The 27,749-nt window shown below is 37.8% G+C and overlaps 1 protein-coding gene and 1 long non-coding RNA gene across 2 annotated transcripts in view; one reads left to right on the top strand and one right to left on the bottom strand.

Moving 5' to 3' along the window:
- Positions 1-2,427, top strand: part of LOC124774984 (protein takeout-like) — a 74,697-nt gene extending 72,270 nt beyond the window's left edge. Inside the window, exon 6 of the mRNA XM_047249728.1 lies at positions 2,008-2,427. Coding sequence (XP_047105684.1) covers positions 2,008-2,162 — 155 coding nt within the window. The 3' untranslated portion in view covers positions 2,163-2,427. The remainder of the gene's footprint in view (positions 1-2,007) is intronic.
- A 4,137-nt stretch (positions 2,428-6,564) lies between these two features.
- Positions 6,565-21,955, bottom strand: LOC124777680. Its single transcript, XR_007015764.1, has 3 exons — positions 21,819-21,955; positions 21,098-21,619; positions 6,565-9,579 (listed from the first exon to the last, which is right to left on the bottom strand). It is a non-coding gene; the product is annotated as an uncharacterized LOC124777680 (long non-coding RNA).
- Positions 21,956-27,749: the final 5,794 nt, after the last annotated feature.

Genomic DNA, 27,749 nt, shown 5'->3' with positions numbered 1-27,749 from the left:
TGAAGCTTTCAACATTTTGGTACAAAAAATTATTGTATCCCACTGAGTTAATTCAGACACTTCTCACAGTACTTCTATACAGACTATAAGAAATACGAGGGCGGTTCAGAAAGTAACCTCCGATTGGTCACAGTGCGGGTTGTGGGGGGAGTAGCGACGCCATCTGTGTGTTCACGCACTCAACAGGTCAGTCAGCATCAAGCCGTGGTCGAGTGAACGTCGTACCTGCGCTAGTTTAGTTTTTGTGGCAGTTTGAAATGTGTGCTGCAACAGAAAACCCCGCCAAATGTGAAGTGCGTGCTGTCATAAGGTTTTTTACAGCCAAAGGATATTCTGCAGCAGCTATTCATCGTGAGCTTTGTGCCGTGTACGGACCAAGAGTTATGAGTGAAGGAGTTGTCCGTGAATCGGTACGTTTATTTAAAAGTGGACGAGAAAACATTCATGATGAAGAGAGGAGTGGTAGACCATCATTGGTGACTGACGAACTCGTTCAGACAGTTGATGCAAAAGTTCGTGAAAATCGACGTTTCTCAATGTTGGAGTTGTCTACTGGTTTTCCACAGATTTCTAAGACTCTCTTGTACGAGATAGTGACAGCAAGATTGGGTTACCGTAAGTTCTGTGCACGATGCGTGCCCAAAATTCTTACCGACCACCACAAAACTCAAAGAATGGCCTCTGCATTAGACTTTCTGTCACGTTATGAGGATGAAGGAGAACCATTGTTAAACAGAATCGTGACCGGTGACGAAACCTGGATTAAGTACGTGAACCCTGATGCAAAAGAACAATCAAAGATGTGAGCACATTCAAATTCGCCTACCAAACCAAGAAAAGCCTCGCAAGATTTTTCTGCCAGAAAACATGGCAACGGTGTTTTGGGATGCCAAAGGGGTGTTGTTGGTTGAATTCATGGAACGTGGTACGACCATTAATCAAGACGTGTACTGTGAAACAATAAAAAAGTTACGACGGGCTATACAGAACAAACGCCGTGGTATGCTGACTTCCGGTATCGTTTTTTTGCACGATAACGCCCGTCCTCACTCTGCTCGCAGAACAACGGCCCTTCTTGAGTCCTTCAAGTGGGACGTTATCAACCATCCACCTAACAGCCCAGACCTGGCGCCAAGTGATTATCACCTCTTCATGCATTTGAAGAAATGGCTCGGGTCACAGCGGTTTGATGACGACGAAGAGCTCAAAGATGCGGTCACAGGCTGGCTCCAGGCACAAGCGGGTGATTTTTATGCAGAAGGAATTTCAAAGCTTGTGAAGAGATACGATAAGTGCCTCAATCGCTATGGAGACTATGTAGAAAAATAGTGCAAAGATGTAGTTGTAAGATGTATATATTAAAATATTTTTATTTAACTTGGTGTATTTTTTTAAATCAACCGGAGGTTACTTTCTGAACGGCCCTCGTATAATCTAAGCAATTTACATGGTATAATTAAATAATACTGACAGTTACTGTGACTTAGCACAGTACTTTTTAGCTTAATTAATGTTACAAACACCAGCTTAATTATTGCAGATATTTTTAATGACAGTATGTACAATCAATTTTGAGAAATATTTGTTTTTTCAGACCATTACATTTGAGACATTTCTCACTCATCTTCTGTATGTGTACTCTGAGAATAAGTGATGAAAAGTTCAAAATTAGCAATAGGAATTAATAAACACACTCTTTACAACTGTTTATAGCCATAATTGAGTTAAGATTTCTTTAATTCATACTTGCATTATATTTTCTACACGGGTTGGTAATAGCTGTAATTTCCAGCTTTCAAACAAAATAGTGTTTTCCTCTATGGATTCCATTGAAAGGAAATCACAGAGAGAACACACTTTTCTAGATGAGAAAATACGAAGTCAATAGGAAACTATAATATATACATGTGCAAGACACTTCAGATGTCTTTGACTAGTATATTATACTATGCAATACAGTACAATGCAATTATAAATGTAATCATACTCTGCCTTTTCTTTTTGCAGACGAGAACATGAATAAATTCCTAAATGAAAACTGGAAGGAAATTTTTGCTGAATTAAAGCCTACCCTAGAAACTGCCCTCAGTCGTATATTCCTGAATATTTCAAGAGGAGTATTTCTGAAAGTACCATTTGATGAAATGTTCCCTAAAAAGTGAAAAGTCAGAAGGTTTCGAAGACATGTACAGATGTTCTATACCAGCATTAGAAAGAGGCAATAAATATCTCTTAATTTAAAAAAAAAAAAAAAAAAAAAAAAAAAAAAAAAAAATTGAGGAAGTGAATTACATTCTACCTTCAGCAACACAACATGAATCTCATGTTCTATGACTGAACACTACAAAATTTCACTACATTAACCTCCCAGAAATTTAATTTTTTATATAAATTTTGTATAAAATAAATTATTACTTATACTGAAAACTGAAGCTGTGTTTAAATTGTAAGAAGAATTAATAATTTGCTGGAAAATATATTGTTTCTGGCAGGAATATCAGCATATATGTAACCCAATCATATCAGAATTCCTCATAGTGAAACATAGCACAAGTAACACCATCACGATGTGTCAAGATGCCACGTACAAGGACTGTTGGCGAGTGAGAGCTTTCCTCATTCTTTTATGGTGCAACTGAGAAGAAATCTGTCTGAAATTTATCTTATACACATATGTCATTATACAGTAATAGTTTGGTACACCAAACATTTCCCTCTATTCGGCGATTCCCACATTTCTGGTGTTCTAGTATTTCAATGTTTATTTTCCTCACTTTCTCTCTTGCTACGTCTCCCATGACCTGGGATCTTGTGTGATGTTTACACTACTTTGCTGAAAAGGTAGGAAGATTAGAGTCTGACATCCCATTAACAATGTTGTTGTTAAACAGAGCATACAATCATATAGAAAACTGGCTCTAACTTTGTCAAATAATCAATCCTAATATTTAACTAATTTGATTTAGGGAAATTAACACTGCATCACCCCACTTCCTTCAACCCATTTCTCACCTCTTTTTCTCAGCAAAAGACCTAAGGTAACAACAACTAGCTTTTTCCTTCTTTTCTTTTGTCAGTATGCATCTAGGACCTTTTAGTGAACAGTACAAAATTTTACTCTGGTTTCACTTTGAAGATGATTGTTGTCATACAAATATTCCAGAAAAGTCAGCTACCCATCATCATCTACCTACAATGTAGTAATGTAAGACTGAAGCTACTTCTCTAATGATATAATTCATATAAGATTTTACAGCTCAATGTGAAAATAAATGATACAATTTGTAACAAATCCTGAAGAGCAAACAAGAACATCAGACAAATCAATACAAAATAAGCTTTTAATTTCTATATGATAATGTTACACCAAGATGAAATTAACATCATATTTCATCTATAATTTCAACTCATTTACTCAGTTGCATTCATAGAGCTACATAACAATTATGAACAGCTATCAAGTCTGCTGTAACTATAAGTAGCAGCAGAATCAGCACAAGATCTTTAAATCATTCTATATTAATGTATCACTGCTTCTTTCCTCTTAGCTGTCACGAGGAACCAACAAGGAAATGAATGTGTAGAATACAAATATAATTGTAACGGTTCCCGAGCAAGTTATTTTACACAAATATAATCAACTTCATAAAGTATTAAAATTAACATGGTCCATGCAACACTGTATGCAACAAAGATATTTTTATACTAAAACTACCACAGGTTTCTTTAGTACTGGAGGTAAAAATCATAAAATGTCATTGTATTACAACAAAGCTAATGGATTCAACAATCATAAAACAATAACTGCTCTTCTTACTGGGCCCAATTGACCTTGACAACTTTTCTACTTCATGATGCAGCTGTCCTATTCCCTTCATTTGGCTAATGAAGCAATTTCTGAATCTGATATTTAGTGCCTTTTTATATTATTATCTATAGTGCCATCTGCCAAGTAAAAATTCTTTCAATATTTATTTAAGAATAAAATAATAACCAAAGCTTCTAGGACCGTTGGGTGAAGAATGAAAGTGGTATCAATTGAAATCAAGATTTTTCAATAGTTATGTGAACTGTAGTCATTCTTAAAAATGTTGAGTATCACTTAAATAATGATTCAGTATCTTTCATAATTTCAGCACACTATTCTTTCCAGAAAATATGTTTGCCAGCTTGTAATTTTCATGTCGCAACTATATTTACACATCCTTCCACATTTCTTCTTCAGATGCAGCTGTTAAAGATGCAGTTACATAGTGTTGGTGGCTGAGATGCTCTCTATGCATTCAGCTGCCTACATTTATAAGGATTTCTTTATTTGTCACCCTTTAGACATGTTTCTGTGCCAAAACATGATTTGTGTCTTTGGTGTAAATGCTGTAGATATTGACAGGTGACAGTAGTTTTGTACAGTATAACATCACGTGTTAGTGGTGATTGCTTCTGTTGCTCGTAATAATGATGATGATGATGATGATGATGATGATGATGTGAGAGAAGCAAAAGAATGAAACCTCATGGTGGCACTTAGTTTATTCTATTCAACCAGGGAAAGAAAAATATCACATACTCTCATTTTATTGGAAATCTTTGACAAATTCACAATTTAAGCTAATTCACTTCCACAGTCTGATTATACATTTGTTGGTGAAATGCTGATGATGAAAATTTCCATCAAAAGGATTTGAAGCAACTACCTCCAAGTAATTAGTGTGCAACAGCAATATTGATTACAGGGAAAGGAAAATAATTTTGAAAGCAAGCAGTCACAAAAGGTCAGAATTTTAATATCTTTACAAGGATTTACATTTGTGAATATTACCAATCTATCAGTTTCATTAGTCACGGTCAAAAATTCCTAATGTGGATTCTTTACAGAAGAATGGAACAACTGGTAGGAGGTGACCTCACGGGAAGATCAATTTGGATTCCTGAAAAATACAGGAACACCCGAAGCAATACTGACCTTACAATTTCCCTTCGAAGATAAAGGCCAACTTACATTTATAGCATTTGTAGGTTTAAACAAAGTATTTGACAATGCTGACTGGAATAAAGGCTTTGAAATTTTGAAGGCAGTCAGGGTAAAATACAGGGGACAAAAGGTTATTTACGACTTGCACAGTAACCACACTGCAGTTATGTGAGTCAAGGGGCATGGAAGGGAAGCAGTGGTTGAGAGGAGACAGACAGGATTGTAGCCTATCCCCGATGTTATTCAAATCTGTACACTGAGCCAGCAGCAAAGGACACCAAAGAGAAATTTGAAACACAAAAAAACTTACTTCACTTTTGCACTTAAAATCATAGTGAATCTTTGGGAGGGACAAATCAGTGAGTTGACATATTTTGGATCTTTTCATTCACTGATGTTCTATGGAACAAAGTTTTGGAGAAACAAATCTTTAAGAAAGAAAACATGCTCTAATAATAACATGAGGTGCTCACCCACGATCATCTTGTAGACATCTGTTTAAGGAGTTACGTATTCAGACTACTGCTTCGCAGTATAATAATTCCCTCATGAAGTTTGTTGTAAATAATTCACTGCCGTTCAAAAGAAACAATGATGTACATAACCACAATACCAGAAGGAAATATGACACTGATTACTTCATATTAAAGTTGACTTTAGCACAGAAAACATTGCATAACGCAGTAGCTAAAATTTTTGATCACTTACCCAGTGATATAAAATGTCTAAGCAACGCCAAAGAAATTTAAAAATAAAACTGAAAAAGTTTCTCCTTGACAACTCCTCCTACTCCGCAGAAGAATTGCTATTTCTGTAATGTTTAAAATGTGTGGGATAGGAATTATTAACTCACATCTGTATATTTATTTTTAAAAAATTACAAATGTTCAGCATGTAGCCACATTTACAAATTAATTTGCAATGTGAATGTAAAATTAATTCCACAGCATTATAATTTATTGTGCAAAATGATCCATGGAACATGAAAGTAACTAACGAAGATGGAATTAAAGTTCAGGAAGAAGAAATAAAAACTTTTAGGGTTTATAAATGACAGCAAAGGACTTGGAAGAGAAGTTGAACAGAATGGACAGTGTCTTGAAAGGAGGAAGAATAACACCAACAAAAGCAAAACAAGAGTAATGGAATGTAGTCTGGAATTAGATTACAAAATGAGACACTATAAGTAGGAAACAAGTTTTGCTATATGGGCAGTAAGATAATTAATGATGGCCAAACTAGACAGGATATAAAAAGTGACTGGCAATAGCGAGAGAAGCATTGCTAAAGAAGAGAACTTTGGTAATATCAGACACACATTTAGATGTTTGGAAGTCTTTTCTGAAGGTATTTGTCTGCACCATAACCATATATGGAAATGAAACAGAGCTCATAAACAGCTTAGGCAGAAGAGAACAGAAACCTTTGTAATATGGTGCTACAGAAAAATGCTGAAGATTAGATGGGTAGATCATGTAACTAATGAGAGGAGAAAAGAAATTTATGCCACAACTTGACTAAAAGAAGGGATTAGTTAATAGGACACATTCTGAGACATCAAGGGATCACCAATTTAGTACTGGAGGTAAGTAGGGAGGGGGAGGGGGGGGGGGGGGGAGGGAGATTGTAGAGAGAGATTAACACAGTAAGCAGATTTGAAAGGATGTAGATTGCAGTAGTTATTTGGAGATAAAAAAGCATGCACAGGATGGTGTAGTATGGAGAGCGGCATCAAATCAGTCTTCAGACAGAAAACAACAACAACAATATATATAGGCTTATAAGAAGGAAAAATTAATGTATTTGATTCTGTACTGCATTGCAGTTAGAGGAATTATAGTGGATTTCAGAATGTACTAGTTTCTATTATTAAAATTAAATTAATAAAGCTGACCAGTGTACTAATAATCCAATCAGATTAAATAATTGTTCTTTGACTCAAACTCTACTTTTTAATACCATAATTTTTAGTCAATCAGTTTGTAAATTGCTGTAAGTATTAACAACATCTTTCATGTTTAGCTACAAGCAAATGTCAAGGCAGTAAAATTCAAATTTCTTATAACAGATTGAGTGCTTGCATACATCTGTTTCTCTAATCTTGTCTACTTACAGAGTACTGTATTGTTAAAGATTCTGATATTATCACTCATCCAGAAGTATTGCAATGGATACCCCATAAGATGATGAATCTTATTAACTGCAATGATTAACATATGACAATCATTTTCAATAGCCTCTTTCCACATACCCTTCCCCACATTCATACCCACATCCTACTCACACTAGTTCAAATTAAGTTAGATATCTAACTCACAATGATAAAGTATTTAACATGCATTATAATTCAGAATTAAAAATGCACCAATGCTGCACTAGTCAAGATATTATCAAATGCATACTACCTGCTGTATGGCTAACCTCATATGCTGTAGAATTATCACTGAAGTTGGATTTGGTCTATCAAAATCAAAAATCACTTGCACGAGAGAACACAATTTTTTTTTATATAACACCCACAATACTTATTTGTAGGTGAGGAACTTCCCATGTACAATGACTTTCCTGATATCTTATCAGTTGATTATAAAAGCCAGAAGTAACTTCTTTGGATGACAATAAAAAAAATGAAAACTGAACTTAACCACCAAAAAATTTAGAAGACGTGATATGTCGACCTTTGAAAACTGAATTAGGTTTGTTAAAAACAAAACAGTGGTCATGTAAAACATGCAAATTCATCACTTTTAGTGTTTATCTGAGAATGTTCTCACAGCAAGATTGATCTTGCTGGTAACATACCATGAAAAGATAAATTTAAGAAAAATGCATCACCCACTAACAGAATATGCACAGTTTTAGCAGTCAACCAGTGCATGTAGTAGAGTACCATGATTGGACAGAACAATAAACAGCCACCGTTCATTATAAGGACTGCATAAACAGAGGCACAATCACTTCTTAAAGCTAACTGCCTACCGTTTAACCATTGAATACATGTTTACTGATGTTGTACACACATTGTGGAAGACTCATTCAGTATTAAGAAATCTACTAATATTGAATGAAAGGATAGGAAGAGAGAGTTTCTAAAGTTGTTAATATTAACATGGGACTTCAGTCTATTACAATTTTCTCCATTAACATGCTTAAAAATTACATTCAAATATGTGAAAATGCACACTACAGTTGTATGAGCACATCTTTTATTAATGCAATGACAACAAAGAGTGTCGAGACAAAATGTGCAGAAAGCTGTTGTAATGTGTAACCACCTAACTACTTGCACAAGATTCTAGACTTTAAATGGATATTATTTTGATTACTGTTTAGCATTAGATTTAGTATGCACTTTTAGGATGTGAATGACTACACTGGACTATTATATACCACAACAGTGTTATATTCCTAGACTGGAAATGTTACTTTGATAAAATACTTTTTAGTGAGCAGCAAATATGCTCATTTACTGGGGTTGGCTTTTTTAATTTAGTCAACAGCTGAAATGTGCAGTCTCCCAATTGTCACAGCAGAGCAAGATATGTTACAGATTCTCTCTCTCACTTCCTATAATCAGTCTGTCTCTTCCAGTAGAAATTGTGACTATAAAGGGTTTTATTATTATGCATGTTTGGGATTGTCTCATTGTGAATGAATAGCACTGAAATTTCAATCAGTAAAGTTACCCTAGAGCAGTCAATGACTGTTTCTGTTGTCATCAAGGCCTTATATTATTGCTGCTACATGACCCTACAGTTATGGTTCCAGACAAATATGGAATATCATTACCTACAACAGGTTAAAAGATCAGACAAAAGGAATTGAAGGAGAGAATGAAAGAATGAAAATCAAGGAAAAAGGATATACGGTAACTAGTCTTGTAGACTACCTGCATTTAGTTTCAAGAAGTGAGGAAAGCATTTAGATGAGGTCTGTTATAGAAATATTTAACTTGGTATATGTTTAGTCTTGGGGGTAACTAGACTGTGTCAAGTGTTCTATGTTTGGTTTCAAATAATATATTTTCCAGTAATATATGAATTCTGACTAGTAATTATGTACAAGAGACCACTTTCTTTATACAAATGAATAGGTCTTACATTCCTTGCAACTGATAAAATATAGCAAGATAACTTAAACTTACTTACAGTTTATCACTACTGACAATCTCTAATGCACAGCCAAATTCTGTGTGCTCCCAAGTTGTCTCACATATACTCAAATCTTTTTCACATGTGAAATCTCTCAAAATTCTAGTTTTCATAACCATTATACTAACACTTTTATTGCTCATCATTTTATAAATAAATTATGGGTTGTCTCAATATCCATTTCAGAGTCCTTTTTTCATTAGCGTACATTCATGCCTGAAAAATGTAGGTGAATACTGTGAAATCAGCCTTTCTTGCAGCAATAATAAAGTGTAATAGGTGATAAGCTAAACCTCCAGTACTTGTACCGGACACAACGGATTGTCTGGGTTCCCTTAACTTCAATCATTGGGCCATGAGGTGCTGGTTGTACATAAATAGACATGTCTGCCACTTTAATATCACATTGCAGGTCATGTGACAAACAATACTGCAAGTACTCCTTCAAGTGATCAACTGCAACAAACAAAATAGTGTACACATAAAATATAACACTGTGTTGTCAATATAACTTTACCTATTTACAATATACACTACATTAAAAGAACAAAAAGATACATATATCACCATTATAAAATAGTTATGTGCTTCATGACAGAACACAATACTAAAGGGTTAGCAAATGTTTTGAAATGGAACTTTGGAAACGATGTTGGGAAAGCAAAGGAGTTGCTTGGAGCACATGTATATGACAAGAGCTCATTACATTACGATAACAAAAGCATCCAAACAGGAATTTGACAGAAAAGAAGCAGTAAGTAAAGCGCAATAGTTCTCCCCTTGCTCAAATCTGCTTTCACATCCACAAGTGCACCCTGATAATCACTGTACAAGAACACAGAAGAGACTAGTTCTCTTTGTGCTTTCCTACCAAAGAGTTTTTAGTACGCCACTCATGCACACAGTTAACTGTTTAACATGTGGCATCTCATACAGGACAGAATAGTTCTCCAGTAAGAAGGGGTACAAAAATAATATAGCCCTTTAGTCCCATTTCATTCTGTTTCATAAATTACCTTGCTTCGAAGTAAGATAGAATTACACTGTTGCACCAAAATACGGTGGTTATTGACTTTAATCAGCTCACACGTTAGGGGCTAGAAGCTCGATCAGCAAAATTTTTGTTCGATGAAACCAGATACCAAATAATGTTTCCCACTCTCATCATCCATCCGATTCACAAGTTTTAACAATTAAAAATTACAACCCAAAAAAAGGGAAAAAAACCATCAATGATATATTTGTATCTGCTTACACAGATATAAAAAACAAAGTCATTAAAACATCACACTGCTAAGCAACTGGAAAAGTAGTTTTGTGTGTGTGTGTGTGTGTGTGTGTGTGTGTGTGTGTGAGAGAGAGAGAGAGAGAGAGAGAGAGAGAGAGTGAGAGAGAGAGAGAGCGAGAGGAGAGGAGAGGAGAGGAGAGGGCGACGGCGTGACAGGAGAGGCAGAGGGGATGGAGGGGGGAGGCAGAGGGTATGGAGGGGGGAGGCAGAGGGGATGGAGGGGGGAGGCAGAGGGGATGGAGGGGGGAGGCAGAGGGGGTGGAGGGGGAGAGGGATAGTGTGGAGGGAGGAGGGGGAGAGGGAGGGTGGAGGGAATTAGCTTACTATCCATAAATCAATACAGACGTAGCATGAAATACAGCTCACCCTTTTCACACATTATATTCAGTGTGCCATGGATACAGGTCAACAAGGAATTCTATAGTGCTAGATTTCTAGCAAGTTTCAACACTATCGCACTGTAGGCTGTCCACTAAAGTCCAAAAATACAGAATCGATTCTGAAGACTTTTCAGTGATACAGCACAGATCTATATCTACACAGATACTTCGCAACATACAGTGTCTTGCGCGGCAGAGGGTAACATTTACCACTACTTGTCATTTCCTTTCCTGTTCCACTTGGAAATAGAGCAAGGCAAAAATGATTATATGGCTCTATATGAGCATTATTTTCTCAATCTTATCTTCATGGTTCTTACACACAATGTATGTTGGTAGCAGTAGAATCATTCAGCAGTCAGCTTCAATTGCCAGTTCTCTAAATTTTCTCAATAGTGTTTCTCAAAAAGAACATTGCCTTTCCTCCAGGGATTCCCATTAGAATTCCTGAAGCATCTCTGTAACACTTACATGTTGTTCAAACCTACCGGTAACAAACCTAGCAGCCCGCTTCTGAACTGCTTCAATGTCTTCCTTCAATCTGACCTAGTACGGATCTCAAACACTCAAGCAGTGCTCAAGAATAGATCACACCAGCAGCCTATATGCGGTCTCCTTTACAGGTGAACCACACTGTCCTAGAATTCTCCCCAGAAACAGAAGCTGACTGTTCATCTTCCCTACCACAGTTCTCACATGCTCATTCCACTTCGTGTCACTTTGCAATGTTATGCCCACATATTTAAATGACTTGACTGTGTCAAGCAGGACACTAGTAATACTAGATCCAAACATTACAGGTTTGATCTTCCTATTTACCTGCATTAACTTACATTTTTCCACATTTAGGGCATTCATTGCACCAACTGAAAATTTTATCTAAGTCATCTTGTATCTTCTTACAATCATCCAACAAAGACACCTTCAGCATCATCAACAAACAACCGAGACTGCTGCCCATCCTGTCCACCAAATCATTTATTTATGTAGAGAATATCAGCAGCAGTCCTATCACATTTCCCTGGGGCATACCCTTGTCTATGACGAGCATTCACTGTCGAGCACAACATACTGGGTTGTATTACTTAAGAAGTCTTTGAGCCACTCACATATCTCTGAACTTATTCCATATGCCCTACCTCCATGAACAGCCTGCTGTGGGGCACCATGTGACATGATTTTCAGAAATCTAGAAATATGGAATCTGCCTGTTGCCCTTCATCCACAATTCTCAGTATATAATGTAGAAAAGGGCAAGCTGAGTTTTGTATGAGAGATGCTTTCTAAAACCATGCTTATTTGTTATGAAGAAGAAGACGAAGACACTGGAGATTGGTCTGTTTCTAGAAGTGGACTACAATTTTCTAGTGAACCACCAAAAGGTGGGCGGCGTCGACGTCGCAACATTTTGAACATAACACCTGGCCCAGTGAATGATGGAAAAACAATCAAAACAATAACAGAGTCATTTTTATTATTTATCTCACTGGAAATCATGAGCATCATTGTAAAAGAAACAAACAGTAAAGCCAACGAGTAATTTCTTTGTGGAATGCAGCTCATTATTCGAACAAAACGACATGGAAAGATATAAATGCAACTGAAGTGTACGCTGTATTAGCAATTTGAGCTGTTCGAACTCATGGACATTGCACAAGTGCTTCCGATCTGTGGGGAGGTAATGTTGCCTTTCGGCAATCATTCTTTTCTGCTGCCATGTCAAGAAACCGATTTTTGTCTATACTGAAATTCTTGCGATTTGACAATACAGACACAAGAGCACAGAGAATTGAAGAAACCAAGGACAAGCTACAAGGCATCAGGGTAGTGTTCGACAAATTTCAGTCTAACCTGTGCAAGAACTTCTGTCGTTATGAATACATGACAACTGATGAACAATTAGCAACGTACTGAGGAAACTGCCCTTATATGGTTTATATGAAGAGCAAGCTTAGCAAGTATGGCATTAAAATTTGGGTTTGTGCCGAAGTGAAGACATCTTACTTATTACAGATCCAAATTTACACAGGAATGGTGGACAATACTCGGGAAGTGAATCAAGGACAGAGAGTTGTTTTGGATCTGATGGAACCATTTCTGAATAACGGTCATGGTGTAACAACTGATAATTTTTTCACCAGTTTTCCACTGGCTGCTGAACTACTAAAACGAAACACAACATTGGTTGGTACCTTTCGTTCCAATAAGAAAGAGATTCCGAAGAAATTCTTGCCAAACAGAAAGAGAGAAGTTCACTCTTCAATGTTTGGTTTCACAAATGACTTGACCCTAGTTTCTATGTTCCAAAGAAGGCAAAGGCAGTAATACTACTCTCTATTCAGTATAATGAGAGACAAGTGAGTGGTGAAGAAAGTGAACACAAACCTGAAATCATACTGCACTACAACAAAACCAAAGGTGCTGTAGATAATGGAGATAAAATGACAAGAGAATACAGTTGTGTTAGAGGAACAAGGTGGTGGCCATTAAAAATAGTCATGGAAATGATAGATGTTGTTGTTGTTGTTGTTGTTGTGGTCTTCAGTCCTGAGACTGGTTTGATGCAGCTCTCCATGCTACTCTATCCTGTGCAAGCTTCTTCAACTCCCAGTACCTACTGCAACCTACATCCTTCTGAATCTGCTTAGTGTATTCATCTCTTGGTCTCCCTCTATGATTTTTACCCTCCACGGTGCCCTCCAATGCTAAATTTGTGATCCCTCGATGCCTCAAAACATGTCCTACCAACCGATCCCTTCTTCTAGTCAAGTTGTGCCACAAACTCCTCTTCTCCCCAATCCTATTCAATACCCCCTCATTAGTTACGTAATCTACCCACCTTATCTTCAGCATTCTTCTGTAGCACCACATTTCGAAAGCTTCTATTCTCTTCTTGTCCAAACTAGTTATTGTCCATGTTTCACTTCCATACATGGCTACACTCCATACAAATACTTTCAGAAACGACTTCCTGACACTTAAATCTATACTCTATGTTAACAAATTTCTCTTCTTCAGAAACGCTTTCCTTGCCATTGCCAGTCTACATTTTATATCCTCTCTACTTCGACCATCAGCGGTTATTTTACTCCCTAAATAGCAAAACTCCTTTACTACTTTAAGTGTCTCATTTCCTAATCTAATTCCTTCAGCATCACCCGACTTAATTCGACTACATTCCATTATCCTCGTTTTGCCCTTGTTGATGTTCATCTTATATCCTCCTTTCAAGACACTGTCCATTCTGTTCAACTGATCTTCCAAGTCCTTTGCTGTCTCTGACAGAATTACAATGTCATCGGCGAACCTCAAAGTTTTTACTTCTTCTCCATGAAATGATAGATATTGCAGCACTAAATGCATATATTCTGTACACTCAAAGATTTCCTGAATGGCAGAAGAATAACCGAAGCCGACGTAAACGTTTCACGACTGAACTGGCATTTGGACTCAGCAAAGGCAACATGGAAGAAAAAGCCAAAAATATCAACCGTCTTCATAAAGATGTACAAGATGCACTGAAAGCTTGTGGTATTGCAATTCCTACAGCAGTGATCCACACCCATTGTTCCAAGTTACCAACGCCACAACAATGTCAAGATTGCAAGAGAAACGAAGATTGGGAAACAAGATTCTGTTGTGTAATGTGCAAGAAACCTGTTTGTAATATATACAGAGGAGAAACTGTTACTGTGAAGTGCATGCAGGGCAAAAATGTACTAGACTGAAAAGTTGAAAAAAGTCTTGTGTTATTTTCCTGCAGTAACTGTTAAGGTACATAGATTAGTAATTTTCTGTTCATTGAGTACTGAATTTAGTGAAAGATACAAAAATTTTTTGTACTTTGTATCTGTGATTTGATTAAATACTTCCAATAACCTGAAAAGCTGTTTTTCAATACTAAATAAACCCATTCAATGGAAATAACAAAAACTGAGAACAAATATAACAATAAAACACAAAACTCTTTTGCGGTAGTCCAAATACCCCGTTTGGTAAAATAGAGGTGTGAAAAAGCTTGGTAACAGGAGAATTAAGCACTATCCTCTTCTGTGGATCTTGTCTCCTCTACGAGAAGTAGAGGATCTGTCACCACTCATCCACATGACAGTGTCATGGGCATTAGTGGTAGGGCTAGGCACCCTGTACAAATGAGACAGGGACCAGGGAGAACTTAAGGTATTATACCAATCCCCTAACCAACAAGTTTGAAGTTTTGGCTTTCACTGAAACTGACTGAGCTAGCAGGACTCATTTCCCCTATTGGCAAACCTGCTGTATCAAGAGGAGGCAAACATACAAGATTAGGATGAATAATGGCACCCCTTAGGGAACTGGCAGCAAGGGACTGGAAGACTGGAAGGACACCAAGCGTATTCAGTGTGTATTCTTGGGGACTTCACTCAATGTTGACCAAGGAAGCCACTGAGGGGCACAGGGTGCAACCAACTGCAAATTTTGTGGCACACACTGGAATAAAAGATGCCTGCTGTCAGGCTTTGAAGTCATACTTGGATTGTTCCAAAGACTGACAGAGCAGGTTGAGAAGATCAGTCTTGTTCAGGGGGTTTCAATGTAACTCACAATTTACAGCATTGTCCCCAGAACTGTTTGTGGCTCCCTGGATATGGGTGGAGTGAAAGGGTTGAACCAGATACTTCAAACATTCTCTGACAAGCTAGGCTGCAACTTCCTGGACTTGTGTCATGGGACGAGAGCTGAAAGGCCCCAATAAATGGGTCAGAAGTGCACTACACATCAAAGGCTGCTATCCAGGTAGCTGAAAGTGTATGGGGAGCACATGATTCTTCTTTTAGATTAGGTGACTTTTTTATCCAGATTGCATAATGACAACTCTGAAGCATCAGTATATCATCCAAAGAAATACCACCTACAGATGGGAGTATTAAACCCTTAGTGGATGGGGCCTCCTGGCCAACAATGCCATACACTCATTTCGTTTTGTTTCATTTCAGTAATTAACTGCCAACACATTAGCAACAAAGTGCCAGTGTTTGAAGCACACCAAAAAAGCAGTGGAGTTCACATATTAAGTACAGAAAAATCCAAAATTGACAGCAATGAGATATTTGGGGAAAATTTTAACATACATCAAAAGCATAGCTACTGGTAAATGGAGGTAGTGTATTTGTCACAGTAGGCAAGAAACTGAACACCTCCCCCCTCCCCCAAAACAGATAATGTAACTTCATGCAACGAGTATCAAGACTGGACACAAACTACAATCGGATCCTTCTATCAATCACCACAAAATATAACCAAAATATCAATATACCTTAATATTACACGCAACTGAGGAAGACAGGACTACAAAAGGTGAAGATAACCCAAAACTTTGGAGAAAACAGATGTTCCATAGTACATACATTCCCCAATCGTATTATCATCACTGGAGGAGACTAACCATCCAACAATCAATTAGGAAAATTAGTTTTGTAAGTAATGGGCATGACAAGGCATTCTGCAAAACATTATTAAATGCCTTCTCAAAGAACAGATTGTTCAGAAGCTCACTCATGATGGAAATAAACTGGATGTACTAGCAACATATAAATCCAACCTCTTTGAGGACGTTCACATAGAAACTCGTATCAGTGACCATGAGACAGTTGTAGCAACTATGATTACCAACGTACATAGGGCAACTAAATAAGTACACTGACTTATACAGTCAGCAAACTAAGACAGTGTCATATCTCAATAAAAAAGTTGAAAAACTTATTTCAGGAGAGAAGCATGTACAAGAACTATGGCTCATGTTTAAAAGAATAGTTGCCCATGCCCTGAGCAGATGTGTACCTAGAACACAAATTCATGATGGTAGGGTCCTTCAATGTATAGTCACTGTAAAGAAATTTCTAAAGAAAGAATACTGCATGCTAGGTGTAAAACCAAGCATAGGGCTATATACAATCAGATGCTGAACGAAATGCATTTGGATGTCAAGATACCATGACATGAAGCCTTAAAAGAGCCATAGCAGAATATTATCAAATGAAGTGTCTCAAAACCGAAAGAAATACTAGTCCTACATAAAGCCAGACACTCGTGGGCAAGATGGGGGCTGAAATTGAGGATAGCAAAGTAAAAGCACAATTGTTAAACTCCATTTGTAGATATTCCTTCCCAAAGGAAAATCAATTTAATTCGTGCACCACTGGAAAGTTGAGTGATGTTGGTGACAGTGGTGTTGAGAAACAGATGAAATCACTAAAACTGAATAAAGCTCCAGGGCTCAAAGGAATCATCATCTGAGTCTATACTGAAACAGCAGTTTAGTTAGTCCCTCTTTTTACCATAAAATAGCATAAATCCTTGTAACACAAAAACCACTCGCAGAAGTTGGAAGAAAAGACGGGTCAAACCCATCTACTACAAAAGAGTGGCAGAAGTGATTCACGAAAACATCATAAAGTATCCTAGACATCCATCTGTTGTAGGACAACAAAACATATTCTGAGCTCAACTGTAATGAGGTATCTCAAACAAAATAATCATCTCCATACTAATCAGTCCAGATTCTGGAAACATCAATTGTGTGAAATTCAACTCGCACTTTTCTCACATGACATCCTGAAGGCCATGGATCAAGACAATCAGGTAGCTACATTATTTCTTGATTACCAAAATGCATTTGATTCAGTACCACACCTGCACTTATTAGCAAAAGTATGATCATATGAGATATCAAGAGAAATTTGTGACTGTATTGAGAATTTCTTGGCAGGAAGTGTGCAGCATATTCTCTTGGGTGAAGAGTCATCAAAGACCTATAAGTGACTTTGGGTGTGCCCATCCCAGGGAGGTATGTTGGTGTCATTGTAGTTCTAGCTCGTGATGCCATGCGCTTAATGGTAGCACCAATACCATCACATACATTTTTACCGTGACTTGCTGCGAAAAAATTCCATTCTGCGTGAATCTGGAAATCATGGCAATGTGTGCATACATTTTTGAGATTTTTACAGTTTTTGTACTGACTGGCTGCCCCATAACTGAAGTATTTCACAAAATGTATGTGAGGCAGCTTGTTTTTCACATATGCCATGACAGTCAGAATGTGGGCATGAACTGCAATGGCCTCATGAATTAAACAGTCTCTAAAAACGCACAGGTTCATGACAGACACATCACCTGATTCACCTCTATAGTAAATTGCAAATGGCTGGAGGGTTGCTCGACTGTTGTCTCAATGATATCCTTGGATGGCATCTTTAACTATAAATGCATAATTTTCAGAAAAGTCTAGTATTACTATAATTTCATCTTCTTTCAAATTATCCTTACAAAACTGGGGATAAGCCGATTGTGCTGTTGCTGTGTGTGGTCAGTTTGTCCATTTTTTGACAACACATTTCAACAAAATCTTCCACTCTATTTTGCTTTGTTTCATGACTTGTGCAATCCATGTGTGTCCATTGTTTATAAGAAACAAGTTCATCATCATACAGTTTGTTATTCATGGGTTCTGCAAGATTTGCCTTACCTGGACACTTTTCACACCTGTGTATCATGCACTGGGTAGGAACTGAAGTCACACTCTAGCAGCATCATTGCACCTTTGTAATCCAGACCACAATCCTTTATAGCAGCAAACATCAGCTTAGCATTTTGATGGGTCTCACATACACAAACATTGTGTGTGCCCCTTGCACTTACAGGCACAACCCATTTTGGCCAAAGATTGAAAAAAAGATGATAAACCTACTTTGGTATTGGGATACTTTTCCTTGAATTCTAGATATAGTTCTGATATGTTGCATAGCAAGTCTTTTTTGCATCTGTACACGTACATTTCCCATTTTCACCGTTATATAGTCTTCTTTTCCAGGCATTATTCGACTGTAGTCATTATTTTCATAAAACTCCAACACTAGCACCTTTATTTCTGAACTCAATTGCTTACCCTGAGCCTGCTGAAGTTGTGGAAGCATTCCTTGGGTTGCTTTTATTTTCCTAGCTTGCTTTACCATATATGTAGAAACATTGAATTCCTTTGCGGTGTAGTCAATAGACCAGCTGGAAGGTGGATATGGCACATTTTTCTTTCAAATCATGCACAATTTTGTCTAAATCAGAGCATTTCTGGCATCATTTCTGTTCTTTTGGAGTAGATAGTTCTTCCTCTTCCACCATTAGTGTGTCAGCTATTTAGTGTTTTAATTCCATTTGAGCTTCTTGTAGTTTTCTTCTACCGTAGCTGGGCCTGTCTCTTTTTCCCAACTTTGTGTGTCTTCATGGGAGACAAACCAAGAGCAGCCACTGAAGTATTTAATTGCTCATCCACTGTGGTTGTAGGTGGCTGATACTCTTAGTCACTGTCATGTAAATTACCAGAATATTCTTCATTTTTTAACAGTGTAACACACCTGGAACATAACTTTTGCCCTCGTTTCATGTTAAGTCCCATGCACTGATTCACTTTCGATACTGATTTTATATCAATTTCTCTGTGGCTACACTTCACTGTCTTCTTATGAATCTGAAATGGATCTAAACAACTTCTTTGTAGGAAAGAATACTTATCCAGAAACACTTTCATATGATGATAACAAACACTAAAGTTTCCTGGAACTGTACTTCTTGTGCCCACAGGGTGTATCCCGGATCTCCATAGCAACAAATCTTGGTCCGATTCATCCAGATCATACAGTACAAAGCGAATGCCACATTTTGTTTCATATGTTGTTTTATGAAATTCAGATGCTTGTGCTCTACCAATACAGCAACTTGTTTCAACAAAAGCACTTGTTTTATGAAATTCAGATGCTTGTGCTCTACCAATACAGCAACTTGTTTCAACAAAAGCACCACTAGTACACTCTTCTGCCTCCATACGGACTTGCCACAACAGTAGGCTACAGACCAATCTGAACTAGAATAAATCATGTTAAAAGAAACTTAACCAAATACCTCTCTGTCAACTTCTATTGTACACAAATGCCTTGCAATAACAAGTTGAAATTTTGCCACATATTATATTATGGTCTACTTATGCACTGTTTGAAATTTGGCTTTGATATCACTTGTCCCTTTTGTGCTACCACACTTAGAAAATCCATGTTTTTCAGGCACTTTTTCAAATTTTTGTATTCTCATGTGCATGTAACTCTGTTTGTGTGACTGATATGGGCAATAGGAGTTCTGTGTGTGTTTAGTCCACATTAAGCTTAGGCCTACCACAAAAAAATTTATGCCCTTTCTGAGTGAATTATATTTGGCATAGAGGACACCTACAATATGGACCTTTTAATGTATTACATTTTTTTAATCACATTTTGGAATTTTTTATTCTCCCTCAGAAATAGGTTGTTGGTGTTTTGATTCATAGAGTGTGTTTTCTAAGTGGATGTTACTGGGTTGTAAAAATTTCACTGGACTGTGCGGAATAGTTCCAAAGTTATTAAGACCTGAAGTTGGGTCTGAAGATATATTTCCGGGTCACACCACCTTCTTTCACAAGCCATAATTCTGGAACTAATTGGCAGGGGAGCTTAAAATGTTGTACACGAGTGTTCCACACTTGGTAGCATTGATGTGCTAAATTTCAGGTAAATCTGAGACTTATCAGCTAGAACATTTTCTCAGATTGGTTGAATTGACATGGAATGACCCATGACTGTGACCCATGACTGTGTTCCATAGAATCCAAGGCGGAGAACCTTCAAGGATGTGGAATGAGTCAAAGCCTACATTACCAGAAGACAAACAAATCAGAGAGACTCAATCTTATGTCTTGTATATGCTTACCCAATTTTAACACCAGGTACTTCACAATGACTTTACTTTCCTAATACTTTGCTGTCTGAGCCTCTTTGCCACTTTCGTGGGAACAAATCAAACAAAAATGTTTTCCTAGAAAGCCTGAGTCCACCTGTGTAACATGAGATGCAAATATACACACCATATGATTGTAGGCTGGCAGACAAAATGGCAATGTACTGATGTGAAAGAAAGCCGTTAATTCACAAATGAGGGCTCACTTAGATATCTAACAATCTGTATTAGATACGACCCAACGCCTCACACACACACACACACACACACACACACACACAGTAATACCAAGACAAAATAGTGCAATATTAGTGCCCGCAAAATTTTATATATTACTATCCCTCATACGTAGTTACGAAACAAGCACACACTGTATATAACAATCTCGCAATTAACAGCAGATTACAGTATGGAAAATTACGGCACACTAATTATCTACAATGGCTTTAAACTTTATTACAAACGCATGCCGAGCAGATTAATCACTGAATACGATAAAAACACTTACTTGAAGCATTAATCGTCGTTCGAAGGTAACGTGTAGCTCTCAATTTTAATGATTTAACGACTGTGCAATTCCTTCCCATTAAGGTACGATTAGGTCTGAGAATTATCTCAACTTCATTTAGACCAGGAGGCTCTGGCAACCCTTCAGCACATTTCATCTGTCTCGGTGACGGCGGTTCACTGGGAGGTGGTGATGGAGGTGCGTCAGTACTCGTGCCTGGAGGCATACCGGGTCTTGGTGACATTGTAATCTGGACTTCTTCACAGTATTTGCACGCTTAGTATAATTACAGCCCTACACTGATATTTCTTGACTTCACTGTCAGTGGGAGTCCGTATACACTGCAATTCAACATTACAACATATCCTGCAACAAAGCTATACTGACAACTTGTTCACGTATGCGAAATGTTACAATACTGTACTGTCTATCCACATGCAGATTTCAACATCTTGTTTCTCAAACTGCGTACGTTATGTTCTTCATATTTCATTAATTTAGCTGCTGCCGGCATGGCACAACCTACAAAAGTAATTCGCCTTTAACAAACATTAAAGTTCACAAATGAAGTCAGATAAACAACGGAGAAAACTAACACCAAATTCTTGATTTCTAACAATAAAATTCTTTTCTCGCCAAGATAATCAAGTCCTGTCACTATGTGACACAGATACGCATGACACAATGAAAAATTTATAGCAGAGGAGAAAAATTACGATACCATTCAAACGATTCAAATCCTTTTTTATGAGATCATACACCCCCAATGTACGAGCGACTTTCCATTGTTTGACAATAATAACACACAAACACCCACTTCCTCTCCTTTTCGGACTTCGTATGTCAAGTAGAGATGTGCGCGAATGGACACATAAAAGTCGCGAAAGTCGATAATTCGACCAGAAAGCTCGATTCTACAGATGACTCATTTTCAAGGGATCAGTCGACTTTGAGCGCTCACGGCGCGTAATTTGATATTAAACAGCATACATTAGTCGTTTTACTATTCAGACTTCGAATTAGAAATTGCAACTTAGGAACGCCCATACTGCTTCTAATCTAGTAACGTTAACGTGATGCATAATGTAAGTTGTGAGTTTAGCTGGATCGTAAATACATTAATAATTCCGGAGAAAAGTGTCTGAAATGCAGAACATTTTTATATACAGAGAAACAGAGTGTATTTTGTGTTATACAATAACAAAAATGCCGGAAATAAACTTAATAACTGAAAAATATGCAAGTGAATTCTCGAGTGCGGGGTCACGTCGTCATATGACTAATCGCCAAAAATAAGCACTGATATTTGAACCTGCGAAAATCGCGCGATAAAATGTGTAATGTGCGTAAAATGTAAAACATTATGCCGTTATAGTTGTGCTGATGGGAAAGCCAAGCGCAAAATTTGGTATGCAACAAATATAAATGCTGTAGATTAGGTTTAAACCTTAGCTACAAAGACTATGCAAATGAGGTCATCATTGCACTACTAAATGAGATTAAAAACTGAAAAATAAATATGAGACATTGCTACTGCAAAAGAAAAAAATCAGAAGATGAGCTTCATTTACAGACTGAGTGTATGAAACAAAGAGTACAACGTCCACAGCATTTCGTGAAAGTACCGCCGAAATGGTAACGAACAGTAGTGCAACGCGGTAATAGTACAGTGCAAACTATCAAAAGATAGAGACAATATATGTCCATGTCAGAGCAAAAAAAAATCATGATTGCATGCAAGACACTCGTCCACGCGCAATGATCTGTCTGCGAAAATGTCAGATAACTTCTATTGTCCGATTCCAATAGTCGGGTCTGAGCAGTGACGTCGTACCAAAGGCAAGAACGCTGCATAGCGGCAAACTTTGAAAACAGCGGTTGATATTCGTAAACAGACAAAAGAGCACACGCTAAAATTACAATCAAAATTAATGAGATTATTTATTTAGCCACGAAATGTGTGTGTGTGTGTGTGTGTGTGTGTGTGTGTGTGTGTGTGTGTGTGTGGACGAGTGCATTGCATGCGATCATGATTTTTTTGCTGTGACATGCACGTATATTGTCTTTATCCTTTGATAGTTTGCACTGTACTATTACCGCGTTGCACAGTGAACCTTTAAATTCGACTATAGTATATGTGGTGAAGTCGTAATATTTATTATAAAACAGCGTTAATTTATAATTATAATTATTGAATCTAATGGGACTACCTCGGGAAAGTGGGGATTTTGGGCGGGGAGAAAATGAAATCTAACACAACAATGGGAAAATGAAATAAATAATAGTATATGCGAAATAGTAGCAGAAATCCAAAATAAACCAGCACACAAAAAACGAAAATTGACAAAAAGTTACAAATACTGGCGTAGATAACTAGAATTGACCTACATACGTCAATGCTAGATACCGGTTGCAGTATTAGTTTTCGCTCTTGATCATAGAGAAATTATTAGGTCAGAAATCACATTACATTTCAGTGCACATAGCTGCCGGAAAACGACCTAAATAGTGAACCATGGAGAAGTTGGAATCGGTATCTTGGATTGACCTATAGAGGAGGTCGTTGTAACTACCGATGAAAACCATTCGATGGTTCATTATTTTGGACATGTTAGCTGTGTGAACTCTGCTTTCGTACGATTTCTAGAGTTCTTATTCATCTCTGAACCACTGCGAAAAAGTAACAAATATTGTAGGTAGCGACTCTATTTTTTTTTCTTTTTCATAGTAATGAAGAGAGTACTACCAATCGTAGAAATCCTGTAACCCTGTAGTGCACATACTTGCAAAAACGGTCTAAATAACAAACCGTGGAACGGTTGAAATCGGTAACTAGAATTAGCTTATGTAAGTCAGTTCTAGTTACCGATTGCGATATTTATTATTTGTTCGCTGTAGTTCAGACAGCCATTACAAATATTGAAACCCTGTTATATTTCAGTTCACAAAACTGCTTTGGGAACGATTTAATTAATGAACCGTGAAATAGGTGGAGTAGGTGACTAAAGGCGACCTTGCTACCGATTCCAGTATTTGTTATTTTTTTGAATTTTCGTTATTTGTCTGCTGGCAGTTCTGTTACGATTTTTGAGTCGGTTTCTTCACATTTCATTCAGTTTTCACTTTGTTTAATAAATGTTATTATTTATTTCATTTTCCATTGCTATGTTACACTGTAGTTTCTCCCTACTTTCCCACGGTAGTCCTTTTAGATTCAATAATTATTATTATGAATTAAGGCTATTTTATAATATCACAAATTCATCACACGCTATATTGTAACTGATCGAAATGTTCTCTGCGCTTTTCTTACGATAGTAATTTATTTCAGACGTGCACATTTCTCTTTTTCTATTCTTATTTATTTTCGTTACCTTCCATTCTTTTCGTTATAATTCTTATCTAAGTAATTAAACGCATGACTTGTGATTGTAATTTCATCGTATGGTACATTTGTTTGTTTACGAATATGAAAGCTAGTTTCAAATATTGCCTCTACATAGCGTCTTTACCTCAGATATGAGTTATTGCTCAAAGCCGACTGGTGTAACAGGACACTAGAATTGACCCCAAATGTCTGCGCACATCACATCGGCACAGGCGCATCGTTGCGTGTGAAGTTTGGAGTTAGGAGATTGAGCGAAATTGCTCCAATCTGGGAAAAATGGCTCTGAGCACTATGGGACTTAACTTCTGAGGTCATCAGTCCCCTAGAATTTAGAACTACATAACCTAACTTAACCTAAGGACATCACACACATCCATGCCCAAGGCAGGACTCGAACCTGCCACCGTACCGGTAGCGCGGTTCGTGACTGTAGCGCCTAGAACCGCTCGGCCACCCTGGCCGGCCAATCTGGGAGTTCAGATTACAAGTGCGCAGACAAATTGGAACGTGTAACTGGAGATCGCCGCGAATCTGGCGCGCGAAACGTGTTTGAGTCAGCTGTGTGTCAGTCTAGTGTTTTTCGTCGGCGTGCATAGTGCGTTTAAAATGGCAGATACCCACAATGTTCTAGAGAGTTCATTGACGAATTCATCGAAATGTATAGGAGTCATACATGTTCGTGGAAAACTGGAAACAGGGACTACAGCCATAGAGAGAAGAAGACGGCAGCTTGTAATTATTTAACAGACAAATTATGACCGGTTGACCCTACGGCAAACAGGAAACGGTAATAAAAAAAATAACTCGTTGTGGATTGTTTATCGCATAGAGCCAAGAAAAGTAACTAATTCTATTCGATCTAGTATAGCGGAATTACTGACATTCAGCTTGGTCCTATGGCACAGTCTTATGTGGCAGTGTAGCAAAATAAAATAGGCTCTGTGTTTTCTAAGTAAGAGTGCAGTCAGAATATTGCGTTAAGCTGATATGGGGAAATCTGGAAACAGTTTCTCCAGGGACGATAGTTACACTTTGTTTGCTTCCTAATATAATATGTGATTCATAACTAGAGTGGTATAGAGGTGAACCGTTACAACTCACTACCGCAATAGTGGAAGTGAAACTCCAGATAAACTATGACTGCTTGCTTAGAACTCAGAATGGAGTCTTATATTCTGGTGAAAAGTATTTAACAGGTTGCTGGTAGACTTCAAGTAGGGAATTGCAAATCCCGACTCAGAGACAAACTACATTATATGTCACTGGCCTCTCGTATAATTTCTAAAAATACACTATATCAGAGTAAAAATACTATTTGTAAGCCGCGCGAGGTAGCCGTGCGATCTGAAGCGCCTTACCACGGTTCGAGCCCGCCCTCGGGCATGGTGTGTGTGTATGTGTGTGTTGTCCTTAGTGTAAGTTAGTTTAAGTTACATTAAGTAGTGTGTAAACCTAGGGACCGATGGCCTCAGCAGTGTGGTACCATAGGAACTTACCACAAATTTCCAAATATTATCTCCAACTTGCCAGAATTGAGGTACAGTACTTTACTTGCCTCCAAGAAGTCATTCTTCATGACAGGGTCAATAGCGTCGCGTATGTTTGGTGCAAGAGCGGATTCAGTGGGGGAGGCACGTGCCTGAGACAAAAAAGAGAAAGAGTGAGAGAATCTTTATTTTAAAATTAGCCTCACAAAATCTAGGGTAGAATTTCACTCAATTCTTGTTTTGAAACTGTAGTAGAAAATTCTAGGCCCATACAGCTCCTTCCTACACCTTTCATCGGAATTAAATTTATCTACGAAAACTACCTTCGCTTAAGGAGCTACCGTCTAGATCGTTTTGATCGATCTTACTGTTTTTGAATTTATTTTCATTTCTTTTTTGTGACAGAAATAGCGAACATGTACCGTAATAAAATTGCCTTCATTCCTAAAAAATGAAATAAATTTATGATGTTACGGGAGAGTAGTCGTACGCAACTGAGGTTTCCTTTCTACACCGACAGATGGCGACCGAGCAGCATGTTGGAACTTTTGTCGCGTGAACACAACACGTTTGCAGCGATTATTGCACGCACAGATACTTGCGCAGGAAGACCGCTACATCCTAGCAGATTGCCACAGACGCGGAATCACCTCTCGTGTTAATGAGGCATCAACCGTGAAATCCATGAAATTCGACAAGCCTGGGACATCTCTTTCAGAGATAGTTAAGAATGTGCACTCTGAATAAATTATCGACAAGATTACAAACTGTGCAGGGGGCACCACAGTGACAAAACTGTTATAAACTGGTTAAGGCCCGTCCACACGCAACGATCTGTCTGCGCAAATGTCTGCGTACATCACATCTGCGCAGACAGATCGTTGCGTGTGGACAGAAGATTTGCACCAAGCTGAGGTGTGTGCAAACCTGGAAGTTGGAGTTGGAAGTTTGAGCGAAACCCCTCAAATCTATGGGTTCAAACCACATCTGCGCAGACAAGTTGGAGCGTGTGGACAGGAGATCGCCGCAAATCTGGCGCGAAACACCTGTTTTCTCAGTCTAGTGTTTGTATTTGTGCGCACAGGGCATTAAAATGGCTGATACTCGTCAGTGTTCTCGAGAGTTTGTAAGTGAATTCATTGAAATATATAGAAACCACCCATGTTTGTGGAAGATTAAAGTAAAGAATATAGTGACTGGGACAAAAAGACTGCAGCATACAATGCTCTAATTGAAAAATTGCGGGTATTATTTCACTCAACTCTTGTTTCGATATTGCAGTTGAAAATTCCAAATCCTTGTAGCTCCTTCCTGTTGCTAGAAATTTTAATGTTACCGCCAGCCGTTCATGAGGAGAAATTGCCCTTCTCTATACAAGTATTGTTTCTCATGATATGAGGGGTTACAAGCTTTAAGAGATAATTATAAGTTTCGACATCCATCCGCAAATAATTTCGCCAGTCGTTAGGTTCGCCCTGCAACTCTCGCAGTAAATTTACATGAGAAAACCGCTTTCGCTTTAGCAGTTACTGTCTACACCATTTTGACCACTTTCTCTGTTTCCGGCGGCTGGTCTGAATGTTTTTTGCAGCACAAGTTGCGAACACAGACCACAACAGAACTTCCTCCATTTCTGTATTTCAAAATAACTGAATTAAATTTTTGACGTTTAGGGAGAGTGTAGTCGCTTGCCACTGATATTTCTTTTCTACACCGACAGATGGCGGGCGAGTAGTAGATTGGGGTTTGTGTCGTGTGAACACACCACATTTGCAGC

Source organism: Schistocerca piceifrons, chromosome 2 (genome assembly GCF_021461385.2).
Source record: "Schistocerca piceifrons isolate TAMUIC-IGC-003096 chromosome 2, iqSchPice1.1, whole genome shotgun sequence".
NCBI classification, from domain to species: domain Eukaryota; kingdom Metazoa; phylum Arthropoda; class Insecta; order Orthoptera; family Acrididae; genus Schistocerca; species Schistocerca piceifrons.
Note: the sequence above shows the minus strand (reverse complement) of the source record. Positions and strands in the feature narration are given on the sequence as shown.